The 13,962-nt window shown below is 46.3% G+C and overlaps 1 protein-coding gene across 1 annotated transcript in view; it reads left to right on the forward strand.

Moving 5' to 3' along the window:
• LOC107396560 (gamma-aminobutyric acid receptor subunit gamma-3) overlaps positions 1–13,962 on the forward strand; it is a 179,384-nt gene that overhangs the window by 141,842 nt on the left and 23,580 nt on the right. Inside the window, exon 8 of the mRNA XM_070544193.1 lies at positions 6,591–6,743. Within this exon, the coding sequence (XP_070400294.1) occupies positions 6,591–6,743 (153 nt within the window). The remainder of the gene's footprint in view (positions 1–6,590; positions 6,744–13,962) is intronic.

A 13,962-nucleotide genomic window follows, 5' to 3' on the forward strand; every position in this document is an offset into this window, starting at 1 on the left:
ATGTTCTGTTTGGTCCCCATCTTAGGAGCGTCATTGAGAGGGCTCAGAAGACGGCCGAACTATCGGCTACGGTGCGAGACCTGGTCCACCCTCGGTCAGCCTCGCACTCCGGCTGTTCAGCCAGAGGATGGGACGAACGGCGCGGAAGCTTCAGACGTCCAGCTGCACCGCCCGCTCCAAGGAGCCGGCCTCCCGCTTCGGCTCCACATCAGCGGGACCAGCGAGATGGCGGACAACGGTTCCGGCGGGGCCAGCAGACGCCGTCTTGGCAGTCCCAGGTGCAGGAGCCTCGCCGAAAGCAGCCACGGAAGTGACTGTTTGGGGGGAATGTGTGTGTTACTGATTGTTCTGATGTTGTTGGTTTTGAAATAAAACCCAAAAAACGTCACTCAAAGAGCTCAATCCTACAGTCCTCCGCAGAATCCTCTGCCGAGTTTTCACACATGTTCCCCACACCAAGCACTGCTGCACGCACACATGTTCCTGCAGGTAGTCATAATACACGGCCAGCCGTAAGGGTGCGCTCCATTTGCGCTCTGGCCCCAGCATCCGGCCAGGCCCGACTCGTCCCGCTCTCCCCACGCCGTTGGGTAGGGCGGGATGTCATGTCGCTGTCTCGACCACGCGCGGCGGCACAGTGCGCGGCTCCATCCGCTAGCACTCTGTCGCCCCCGTGCACAGGCCCGGCTCCCACTCGTCCTTCACTCTCGGACTCCACGCTCCGCGGTGTGGACCAGCCTGTTCCAGCTGTTTCGCACTTGCCCTTTCGAGCGCAGCCCTCCATGGGTCGCCCCCAGTTCTCTGGTACGGGCGACGGCGGTAAGGGCGCATGCACAACCCTCAGACGTTGTTCACGTGACCGCGCACACGCGTCCATTGTCGGAACGCGCGCACGAGTGGCGCCGCCTTTGCATCATGAGCAAATGGATTTCGGACACCATTCATTGCGGTCACACACTTCATTTTCAGGCCACTCCACCTCCCTTCAACTGGATCGTGGAGACGACGTTCACATCGCAAGTACAGTCTCAGGCGCTAGAGCTGGAGCTGCGGGAACTTCTGTCCAAAGACGCTATTTCCCGAGTCCCTCGCGGACAAGAACTCTCGGGTTTCTACTCCCGCTACTTCGTAGTACCGAAGAAGTCGGGAGGAATGAGGCCGATTCTCGACCTGTCCCTGTTCAACTGCTCCATAGCAGTAATGCATTTCCGCATGTTAACGATGAGGCAAGTCCTGGAATATGTGCGCCCCGGGGATTGGTTCACGTCAATCGACCTGAAAGACGCATACTTCCACATACCAGTAGTTCCAAACCACCGGAAGTTTCTGCGTTTTTCGTTCAAGGGAGTTCAATATCAGTTCAATCGCCTCCCTTTCGGCTACTTGCTAGCCCCGCGCACTTTCTCCAAATGTCTGGAGACCGCGCTGCAGCCACTGCGCACGGAGGGAATGAGGGTCTTATTTTACCTGGACGATCTTCTCCTGTGCGCTCGGTCCGAGGACGAGGCGTCACAGCAAACCAGGAGGTTGACAGAGCATCTGTCAACCCTAGGGTTTTCTATAAACTGGGAAAAGAGCTCCATCCTTCCATCCCAGTCGATTGTGTATCTCGGGGTGGAGTTGGACGCCTCCCTAATGAGAGCACGTTTGTCGCCTGCAAGAGCGGCAGATCTCTCCACGGTGATCTCCCGTGTTCAACCCCGCAAGATCGTGAGAGCCCTGTTAGTCATGAAACTCCTGGGCATGATGTCCGCAGCCCATTCAGTAGTGCCGCTAGGTTTGCTGCGCACGAGGCGCTTGCAACGCTGGTTCGTCCGCCTACGGGTACACCCAATACGTCAGAAGAGACGTATGTTGAGGATTCCCCCTTCAGTGGGCGGGGACCTCGCTCACTGGGGGAACCCCTGCATCCTCTCACGCGGGGTTCCCATCGGACGTCCTGCGTCACACGTATCTGTGTTTACGGATGCGTCACTGTCGGGGTGGGGGGGCACGTGCTTGTCCCACACGGTGGCAGATCGCTGGCCCTCCCACACGCACGAGCACATAAATGTGTTGGAGCTTATGACAGTGAGGAATGTGATCAGACACTTCGCTGCCCTTCTCGAGGGCCGTCATGTCGAAGTTCACACAGACAACCGGGTAGCGGCAGCCTACATAAATCGCCAAGGGGGAGTTCGATCCCTCCCACTGTTGCGTGTCGCCACAGATTTACTGTGTTGGACACATGTCCACCTGCTGTCCATCAGAGCCATCTACATTCCGGGGGTACTGAATGTAGCGGCAGACATCCTGTCGAGAGGGGGACCCCGCGACTCCGACTGGCGTCTACATCCTGCACTGATATCACAGATCTGGATCAGGTTCGGGGAACCGTCTGTGGATCTGTTCGCGGCTCGCGAAAACGCTCAGTGTCGCCTGTGGTTTTCCCCGAGTCCCCGGGACGGACCCCCGCTCGGGGCGGACGCCTTCTCACACCAGCCCTGGCCTCGAACGCTCCTTTACGCGTTTCCACCAGTCCCTCTGATTCCCCGTCTCCTGGACCGAATTCGGTCGGAACAGCTCTCGGTGATTCTGGTGGCTCCCAGGCGCGTGTCCGCGTCATGGTTTCCGGACCTGCAAGCGCTAGTGTCCGGCTCCCCGTGGAGGCTCCCGTGGATGGCGGACGCCCTTCTCCAGGCGGATGGGATAATCAAACATCCTCCGGAAATAGGCCAACGGCTGTGGGTCTGGCCGCTGAGCGGTCACGCTTAGAGGCTTCTGGGCTGCCGCATGATGTGGTGGCCACGATTCAGAGTGCGCGGGCGCCCTCTACCATTGCCTCTTACGCTGCTAAATGGGCAGCTTTCCAGAACTGGTGCGCAGAACAGAATGTTCAAGCGCTCTCCTGCCAGCTGGCGGATGTTCTATCGTTTTTGCAGATACTGATGGACAGGGGCCTCGCATTCAGCACTGTTAAGACATATGCTGCAGCTATCTCATCATGTCATCAGGGTTTTGGAGATAGATCTGTTTTCAATCATCCCCTCACAAAACGTTTTCTAAAAGGTGTCAGAAGGAACAGACCTGTGTCCCGCCCGCTTTTTCCCCAATGGGATCTAACGGTGGTTCTGCACGGCTTATCTGAAGCTCCATTTGAACCCTTGGACCAGGTCTCACTCAAGTTCCTGTCGCTTAAAACTGCATTGCTGCTGGCGCTAGCATCAGTTAAGAGAGTGAGTGACCTAACCGCCCTCTCAGTGGCTCCCGCATGCCTCAGGATCCGGGAGGATGGCGGGTCTGCTGTTTTATGCCCCAACCCAGCCTTTGTGCCCAAAAGCATTAATGCTTCCTTCAAATCCAGGTCAATTTCATTGGCTGGACTTTTTCCTCCTCCCCATAATTCTGAGGAGGAGGCGGCTTCTCACCTTCTCTGCCCGGTGCGCGCGCTTGCACGATATGTGTCACGCACTTCAGGGATTCGTCGCTCACAAAACCTGTTTGTGCACTACAGGGAGTCTTCCCTTGGTCAGGCGCTGTCGGCCCAGCGCCTTTCACGCTGGCTGTGTGACGCCATTTCTCTCGCTTACACATCATCAGGGCGGGATTCCCCTGAGGCACTCAGGGCTCACTCAGCCAGAGGGATTTCCTCTTCGATGGCGCTGCTCAGTGGTGTGTCAATGGAAGACATTTGTCAGGCTGCTTCATGGGCTTCACCCTGTTCCTTTACTCGTTATTATTTACGAGATGTGTCTTCAGGTTCCATCACTCGTTCAGTGCTTGGACCCCAGCAGGCTAAATGAATGCTTATGGCACCTCATTGGCCTTGCTGAGATGGATTTTATCCTCTTGTGGATGATGTTTTTTAGTGGGGGCCCCTCTCTTATCGTGCCTGCCTCAGTCTTTAGGCCTGGTCTGAGGCTGAACGTCCCCCACTAGAGGAGATTTGATTGGGTGTGTCCATTGGTTGTGTTAACCAGTGGGGCGTAAACCCATCCAGCTGCGCCTTATTCCAATAGCAGCTAGCTTAAGGGCTAAGACTAGACGAAATAGAACGTTGGTTACGTATTGTAACCCCAGATTCTATGAGTCTAGTCGCAGCCCTTAAGCCACTGGCCCCACTGGTTATGATGGGAATAAGAGCCTTTGGAGGTGAGCAGTGGGGTCACTGCGGTTATATACCACGAGGGGGCCCACTATTGGTGGGCGTACATTTAAGCTCTTCATGATTGGCTGATGCGGAGATCATCCTTCCAATAGCAGCTAGCTTAAGGGCTGCGACTAGACTCATAGAATCTGGGGTTACAATACGTAACCAACGTTCTTATTTGCAACTTTACATGAATTTGGTTTTGGGAACTTCTTCATTAACTGGCAACAAACATTGTACAATTCACCAACAGCACGTGTCAGGACAAACAACCAAATATCAGCTAGCTTCTGTCTTCAGAGGGGGACCAGGCAGGGATGCTCACTCTCCCCCTCACTGTTTGCTATCTTGATCAAACCACTAGCAGCAGCAATTAGGCAAACTACAGATATTAAAGGCATAAAGTGTAAGAACATAGAACACAAAATCAGTCTTTATGCAGATGATTTGTTACTTTTTCTCCAGAATTCTCAATCCTCTCTCTCTCTCAAGCAATAGAACTGATAAACTCTTTTTCAAGAGTTTCAGATTACTCAATAAACTGGTTAAAATCCACAGTTCTACCAATTAGTTCGTCTTTTGTCAATTTGCTTAATACACAATTGAGAGGGGGCTGGGGCTTTTCTGGCTACAGTCTCCCTTGGGTCCCTGCGCTCTGGGGCAGCTCCTGGATCTTTGGGACTTGGAGCTCCCTCCATCTCCTACACATCTTTGGCGGCAGATCTGTGTCCCCTCACACTCTCTTGGACGCTCCTATAGAGAAACCTTACATATACCAGTGTGTGTACACACACAGGTGCTCACATGGTAGAGGTGAAGGCTAGACTGTCCGAATTCAGAGCTGCTGGGTTCTGGTCTTAGCGGTCTTCAACGACCCGGTCTTGCTAGACCCACGAGGACCCGTACTCATAAGCATCCTTCCTGTGGATTCGGACACACCCAACGTCACTTCTGCAAGCGGACTCGGAGCCTCTACAAGATAATGCATTTTAGCCTGTATTTCTATATATTCTGCGGACGCTGTGCGACTTTTTCATTTGTAGCACTCAGTTTCAGCTCACACTGTGCGTCTGGTAGCAACACGTCGGACCTAAAAATGCGCTAAAAATAGCAGTTTTTACACAACACGTCTGACTTTTTATTGTGTTATTGATGTATGTTGTCCCTCGGGGTTTCTGCAGGAGGACACAGGTATTTATGAGTGGCGGAGGAAAATGAAATAAAGTAAATAAATGTTTTGTGATCAGAAACATGCTTTCTGGACAATCCTTGTTATTGTGTGAGAAAAAAAGTGTAGAAATTAAAATGGGCTTGTGTTAATGGGGAAACAGATGGCGAGCGGTTTGTGCCTGCGCTGTGAGCGGTTCTGGTGCTGTTTGGGCCGCAGCCGCTCGCATTTGTTTACTGTGAAGTAAAGATGAAGTGCTGAAGTTTCGAAAACTAATTTAGAATAAAACTTGAATAACTGGCAGTTGCTTGCTCATTTTAAGAGGTCTTTCATATTTTATAACATGCTATTTGATATAATGGTTTTCAAACACAAAAGGGTAATTTATTAGAGTACTCGATTCATTTATAAAAGATTCTATAAAGTACTCGATTACAAAAATATTCGATAGCTGCGGCCCTACTTTTCTACATTTGTATACAAGATTTAAGACTGTGGCAAACATTGTGTGTTTTCAAACATAAAAATGTCCCTGAACCACCAATTTAGATGGGCAACTTTGTGTTTTAAGTACAGTACCATGGCCAAAACCCAGACCTTAGTTCTCTGATTTCTTTTTCATAAGAACTAAATAAGGCTCGGTTTGTTGCCTTGATGATTTGTATAGATGATGGCCGAGCAATCAAACATCACTTGACATGAGTCCCAAAGACAGATTGCTATATATCACATGATTCTTCTTTTAGTTTCATGTAAAGGATGAAGAAAGAATCAGCTGCAAGAGGAAGATAAAAGTTCACCCTCTGCTTCTTTTTTGTCATTACTTCCTCAACATGGTGGCAGATTTGTCAAAAGTCATTCATGACTCATGTTTTAGGGCCATGCTCTTCAGATGTGTGGAACTTGGCCCGGGTTGTAGAAGAATGACTTATCTTCACCAAATGTTGCAGCTCGTCGTCTCCCTGCTGCTGCCGGTTAGCACATTAATGTGACAGCAGCATAATGTCTGTCTCCTTTCTGTCTTCTGGTTCTCTGGTAATCTTATTCCACTCATTTTTTCAGCTGTCTCCAGTCTGTCTAGTCGAGAACTTGTCATTTTCATGAATTGAGGCCCGGAGAAGGAGATTAATTCTGTTCTGATGAACAAGATCCATTTTTAACAAATGCCACTGAAGTTAAGATTCTCTTTGGTGCCCGAGTTAGTAAAGACTAACAATCTCATCAGAACGCAGCTGATAGAACGCGGTCATTATGGCACTTTTTCATAATTCACCATTTCTTCTCTCTCAACAGGTGACTATGTGTTGATGACGGTTCACTTTGATCTCAGCAGACGCATGGGCTACTTCACCATCCAGACCTACATCCCCTGTATCCTCACAGTGGTTCTCTCCTGGGTCTCATTCTGGATCAAAAGTGATGCCACGCCAGCCAGAACTGCCCTAGGTATGGCTCTACAGACGGTTAAAGTTCGGGTTTCTTCACTACCACCTATGGACGTAGTTTTTGACTTCAAAAGTGTTGGGGTGGGTGGGTTGGGGGGGGGGGGGGGGGGTAATAAAACTACAGCCTAGAGGCTCTTTTATGCAATGCCAGGAATGCAGAGCTGTCAAGTACACAGGTGGCAGGAACAGCCAATCACAGAGACAATAGATGAGCATATGGACAGCTCTAAAGGGAAACAGGCTTTAACACAAGCGGCCGTTTCCCACCTGGTCCTATTGCTCAACCAGTGTCTATTTAATATAGCATAAGTGCTTTTGGATGGTAAAAAGTGCAGGGGACTAATTAGACTTTGGAAAAGTAGGGGGGACATGTCCCCCCCGTCTCCCCCATTATCTACATCCATGCTTCCACCGACTGTTGATGTCCAAATCTAAGTAGAATAAAGTGTTTTTCCAACCTTTAAGTTGAAACGTTGTACATAGTTGTTGAGAATACGTCAGTCGTAGTCTTCATTTATCACATCTTTAGCTTGATTGCGGGTTCTTTAGCACCACTTTTTGATTGGTGCATCTTCAGATGACCTAATGTTATTGTACATCAGTGCTGCTTGTTTTCACCATCATATTCTGTTCTCTCTCATTTGCATGCCAACACTTTTGAATTACTTTCCTCTCCACTGCATGCCTACCATCAGTTTCTTTGCTTTCACGTGGATGGTGATCATTTGGGATAAATCAGAGGTAAGTTTATATTGATCATCCAAATGTATCCAGATGTTTCTATGATCTAATAGAGGTTTAATTTTTCAGATTGAGGAAGTAGAGCTCGTTTTGTTCGGTAGTTTTTTTTAAAAAGGTTTTGGTCCAGCTAGATCCCACTGATGATGCAACTAGCATTTTAAGCCACATTTCCCGGAAATAAGTCTGTTCCAGTCATTTTTAGGCCCATCTTTACATCTATACTGAGAGCTCAGACTGAACCACTTCATTCTCTCTGATCTGTTAGGTTGTGCATTTATTAACATCTCTGGAGCTCAATAGTCCTTGAATCAAAAGTAGCGCAGCACCAATGACCTGAAACCAGCTAAAACACACAAAAATGACCACTTTTTTTCCAAACATTAATTAAAGCTTTGGAGTACAGACATTAGAAACATTTTTGCTGCTTTCCCTTTATAACGGTTTAGACTTTCTGCCTCTGTAGTGCAGGCTGGATAATTCCATTTTGAGTTTATCCTAAGATACAGCAAACCCTTACGAGTGTTGAACCCAACTGAGAAGATCTGATGCCGTTTGCTCTACATGTGTCATTTTTGATGTTGTGAATTAAATAGACAACTTTTAGCGGTTTAGATACGAAACAGGAAGTCATTGAATTTTCCCCGATTTTGAAATCGACATTTGTTCGTCGTAGACGAACATCAACAATTTTATGAAAGAAGGGGATGGAAACACCATTAGATTAAGCACTAACCTGAGGCTCAGCTTAACTTGAGTTAAGGTGTTATACCTAATGGTTTGGACAAAGATGGGTTTTATTTTAGTTTTGGAGTCTTATCTCTGCAAGTTGGAGGTTTTATCTCACTGGCTTCACCAGTGATCCCAAGGTTGATTAATCTTATGTTTAAACTACTAACAAGTTTACATACATCTGTTTTGGGGATATTTAAGTAATCAAAAACTGTAGTTAAAAACTATGTTTAGACTATTTTCGGGGTAAAGTAGAGCATTTTATTTTAGATTAGCAGGGTAAAAGTGAAACCAACTAAGAGATCTTCTCCAGTCTGAATCCAGTTCTGATGTGTGGCAGTGCCATTGTATGTGTAGAATGGGAAGATAGTCCTCCTTCGTAGCACCAGTACCATGGTGCTACTGCCACCATGCTTGACAATTATAGTATTTTCATTGGTTTCATTGGCCCCTGATGATGCTGAGATAGCACTTTTTTGTGCTAGAACCAGATGTTTTGGTGGCAGAAGCAGAAAAACCTACGGCTGGTTTTATTCGTGGGACTATTTTAATGGAACAAAATCTTATTAGGTTATCAAAATTCCACCAGAAGGACAATAAATCAAAATTTTGAGGAAAGCTTGCTGCAGAGTTTGAGGATTTCTTAGCCAAACCAACCACCTCAGGCCACCGTAAAGCGTTTTATTTCCACTCAGACTCCGCTGTCCTCCATCAATCAGCCAGTATCACTCAGGGTCATCTGGAACATCTGCACAGTAATAAAACAACAAACTTTTATTGGACTTCTGTCCATCAGTATTCGTTATCAAAACAGAGGAGAAACTTCACAGTTGAACAGTCAGGTCCCCTGGTGTTGCATTGAGTTCAACAATAAGCGAGTGTTATTACTCAAGCCAAAGGAGCCTTTTCTCTTGTGCTGCTAATGAAAGCTGATCAGAATGAGAGATTGCGTCCGGCGTGTGTTTCGTCTCTGCTTGCTTTTTGCTCTCAGGCTGATAACGGTCAACACGCTGACAGCTGGACATCAAAACAGCGTGGCGGCGATTAGATCAACAGACACAACAATGGTGTTTATTTTCAGCATGTAATTGTAGAAGTTGAAGCACTGTGCTGAAATGTGTTGCAGCTGAAATGCAATATTTTGCCACCTGTCTGCCTGCTCATCGGAGGAAGCCAAGTTAAGGTTCCTCTAACAGGTAGAAGGCTAAGAAACAAGCTGCCCTCATCCTGATAAGAGATACATTCGAGAGAATTCAAGATGGCGCCACGGTGCCAGGGTGCTCGGCCTGCCGTCTGCTCTCTCTACTTCTCCTGTTTTTCCTGTTTTCTAGTATTCTAGTGAATGGTGTCAACTCCATCCTGGTGTATGACAGACTTTTGAAGCTTCGTTTACCTTTGAACTATGCAGTAACCAAAGCTACTGAACATCAGAAGCTGTTTCAACCACTGCTATTAGGTATTCCTGCTTACCTGTGGAGGCTTCGGAAAGGACGCCGCGGTACGCGCGGGGGCCGCTGTGTCCAGGCTGGAGTCGCCATGGCGATTTCCCGGGAGTCTATCCAGATTTGGCCGGCTGCTGTGCTCCATTCTCCACTTGCTGATTCTCCGTCTGTGCATTGGATCGTTTGCACAGAGGAGGCAGCTCCAGCGCGTCGCCCCTTCCATAGACGCGGGGTCAACCACGCAAACCTGTGCGCTTTCTCTGGACACCTTTCTGCCTCCACTTTGGATCTGCAGCTCTCTTCTGCTCCGACTCGCGTTAAGTTTGCTCTGCTTAACGCCCACTCCGTTGGAAATAAAACCGCTACCCTGAAGGATTATTTCTCTGATAAAGACCTGGACATTTTTTGTATTACGGAGCCCTGGATCCCCCCCGGTGACTCCGCTCTACTAACTGAACTTCTTCCTCTTGGGTGCTTGGTGCTGAACTCTCCCAGGCTTTCGGGCCACGGGGGAGGATTGCTGACTATTTTTAAAGCAAATATCCTCTGCAAGATGGTATCCTTACCAACCATCATCAATAGTTTTGAACAGATTTCTTTCGAACTGGGTAAAACCCATCCAGTCCTATGTGTGCTTGTTTATCGCCCCCCTAAATTCAATAAGGACTTCATTGAAGAATGATCAGAACTTGTGGCAGAAATAACAAAATATGAACGAGTCCCGATTATGGATGATTTTAGTGTTCATGTTTGCTGACCTGCCAAGCCCCTTGTGAAAGATTTTACTGACATACTTGATTCTTTTGCTCTTAAGCAGATTGTGTCGGTTCCTACCCATAACCAGTCTCATATTGTAGATTTAGTGATGTTTTATGGGGTAAATGTTAGTAATTTGTTGACGAAACTCATTTCTGATCATTTTCCAGTTTTATTTGATTTTGATTGTCTGGTGAGCTTTGGTAAAAGGCCTGTGGTGCTGCGCCAGACACGGGGTATTACCCCGGCTACAGCAGACAGATTTTGTGCTTCTGTCTTTGAATTGCCGGCCTCCCCCCTATTCTACACCAATCCGGATGATGGGTTTTTCACTCAGCCTGCCTCATGGTGATGGATACCATTGCTCCTTTAAAGGTTAGATGCCCTAAGCCAAAATCCGACCCTTGGTTAAATTCTCACACACATGAACTCAGAAGATTTTGCAGAAGGTGTGAACACAGATGGAAGAAGGATAAACTATCCATTTCCCATGAACTTTTTAGAAATGCGCTAGATGAAATTCAGAGAGTAGTCAGGAATTCTAGAAATAAATACTTGGCCAGCATTATTACTACCCATTCTGGGAACCAGAGGGTTTTATATAAAGCGCTAAATGCAGTTTTGTTAACTGATAACTCTCCAACGGTTGCAATCACAGATGATCTTTGCTCACCATTTTTAAGTTTTTTCCTAGACAAAGTCTCCAATATTAGGAGTCTAATCATTTCCCCTGGAGATGTTCTGCTACCCGTATCTGTTTGTACCGGATGCTTTGACCATTTTGAGTCGATCACACTGCCTGCCCTGGAGAGATTAATATCTTCCATGAAGGCATCAGGATGTCTTGATGACATTGTACCAGCCAGACTCTTCCGGGAGGTTCTTCCGGTGGTAGCCCCTTATGCGCTCAACATTATTAACTCCAGTCTTGTTTCGGTAATTATACCCTCCTTTTTAAACATGCAGTGCTTTAACCACGACTGAAAAAATCTGGCCTAAACCCAACTGACCTCAGGAACTTTCGCCCAATTTCAAAGCTCCCCTTCTTGTCAAAAGTGTTGGAAAAGGCTGCTTATAATCAAATTCTGCCCCATCTGAACAATTTTGGGGTCTTGGATAAATTTCAGTCTGGTTTTAGACAATATCACAGCACAGAGTCCACTCATATCAGGGTTTTTAATTATATTATTTTAGCCACTGATTCCGGTTCCCATGTTGCCTTGGTGATGTTGGACCTCTCAGCTGCATTTGACATGGTTGACCATGACATTTTCTTGTCCCGCCTAGAGAATTTGGTCGGCATTAAGGAATCTGCGCTTGACTGGTTCCGCTCCTATTTCTACAACAGGTCTATAAGAGTTAGTATGGACGACTGTTCATCTCCCTCTGCTGCTCTTCCTTGGGGCGTGCCACAGGGGTCTATTCTCGGCCCCCTTTTATTTAGCATTTATATTCTTCCACTGGGACTGATCTGTAGGAAGTTCAACATTAACTTTCATCTTTATGCGGACGACTGCCAGATTTTTGTTCCCTTGAAGACTTTTACCTCCATCCAGCCGCTCCTTGATGGCCTGAGTGAGGTTAAAACTGGCTGGCAGCAAATTTTCTGCTGCCGAATGATTTTAAGACAGAGTTTATTGTTTTTGCTCCTAATTGATAGTCTTCCTCCGCTCCTGATTTTTCTGCTCTTCCTTTTAAAATTAGTCAAACAATTGTTAATCTTGGAATTAAAATGGATGCAGCTCTAAAAATGGACCCTCCTATTAATCACATGGTTAAATCATGTTTTTATCAGTTGAGACGTCTTTCCAAACTAAAACCCATTCTGAATCGGTGCCACCTTGAGACAACCATTTACTCTTTCATCACCTCAAGGTTGGATTACTCCAATGCAATTGTGTTTGGTATTTCAAAAGCCGCATTATCTCGCCTTCAGCTGATACAGAATGCGACAGCAAGATTTCTGACTAATACGGGTCGTCGGCAGCACATCACTTCAATTTTAGCAAGACTTCACTGGCTTCCTTTGCACTATCACATAAGTTTTAAAATGTTATTGTTTATTTTTAAGGCCTTGAATGGCTAAGCACCACCTTACATATCCAAGTTACTCACTCCTTATATGCCGGGCAGGACTCTCCGTTCAGGTGACATTCACCTACTACAGATTCCCCGTCTACGCTGCAAAACCCGTGGTGAACGAGCTTTCTCTGTCTGCGCTCCTAAACTCTGGAATGATCTCCCGTTGGATATCAGACTCTCCTCCTCTATTTGGGTTTTTAAGTCTCGTTTGAAGACTTACTTTTATTCCCTTGCTTTTAATACCTAGCTATTTTATCTAGGTTTATTTACTCTAGTCTTTTACCTATTTTACTGACTTCTTTTGTTTGGTTCTGTGTGCTATGCTCTAGTTGTTCTATTCTTTTATATTATTCTTTTAACCTTATATGTTATTACCCCTGTACAGCACTTTGGTCAGCTCACATGCTATTTTTAAATGTGCTCTATCAAATAAACGGAATGGAAAAAAATGGAATGATAAATGCCCTCCGTCTGCTCAACAATAGAAAGTCAGAGTTTTTTCTTCAACTATCAAGAAAGACCAAGAATGGCTGGAGTGAAACAATGTGTAAGTGAAGGCCGCTGGCACGTACCAGCAGAGAAATGCCAGGAAAAATCTGGTGCATCAAACAGGTTAAAGTCCAAGAAAATAACTAGTCACGCTGTCGCCCCTAAACCTTCAACTCCACCGGGCCTTGACAGGCCACCAATGCATTCCAGGTGGCATTTCCAAAGAGTTGCCACTCACCTCCTGGAACACTGGGACAAATGTAAGAGAACTAAGCTCTAGTTGATTGCTATTAGACCTCCATTTCTGCAGCTCACATGGATTTCGACAGAGATTCGGGTGTTGGTAGAAAAAAAACCTCTTCAAGGCAGATTATTCTAAAAACAACGTGGAGATTTAGAGTCTAGGAAGGGTACATCCTCAGCCAACCTCTTCCTGACATTATTGCTCAGGTTCACCAAAGCTTTTCACAATAAACACACTTCCAAATGATGTAATCTACTCACGCTTTGGCCATTACTACTGGAGATAATGAAATGTGAAACAACTACTCGTCCAGACAGCTGTTCAGTTGCATGTCAATGATAAAAAATAATTTTGGAGAGAGAAAAGGTTCTGTTTAGAACAAATACTGATGGTTTGAGACAGGAATAGAAAAGAAAGAGTAGCATTAAATAGACACCATCTAAGGTTCCACGTCTCCAACACCCACAATGAAGCTTTGAATCTGAACCCATGATAAAAACACCTTGCACACCTAAATAACCTAAGAAGAGAGGTATAAACCAGCTTGCATTAATGAAGTTCTCTCTATAGTTGAAGAGCTTGTTTCTTTGCCTTTTTCTGTTTGAATGGAGAAAGATTGAGTAAAGATTTACAGTTGGCTTGTTTCTGAACCAACTAGGGAATTTTTCTTTTGGATTTTAGTGAAGAACATCATTAGTCTGTTTTCTCTTTAATGACATTTGCTAATGGTTAAAAAT

Source organism: Nothobranchius furzeri, chromosome 14 (genome assembly GCF_043380555.1).
Source record: "Nothobranchius furzeri strain GRZ-AD chromosome 14, NfurGRZ-RIMD1, whole genome shotgun sequence".
Taxonomy (NCBI): domain Eukaryota; kingdom Metazoa; phylum Chordata; class Actinopteri; order Cyprinodontiformes; family Nothobranchiidae; genus Nothobranchius; species Nothobranchius furzeri.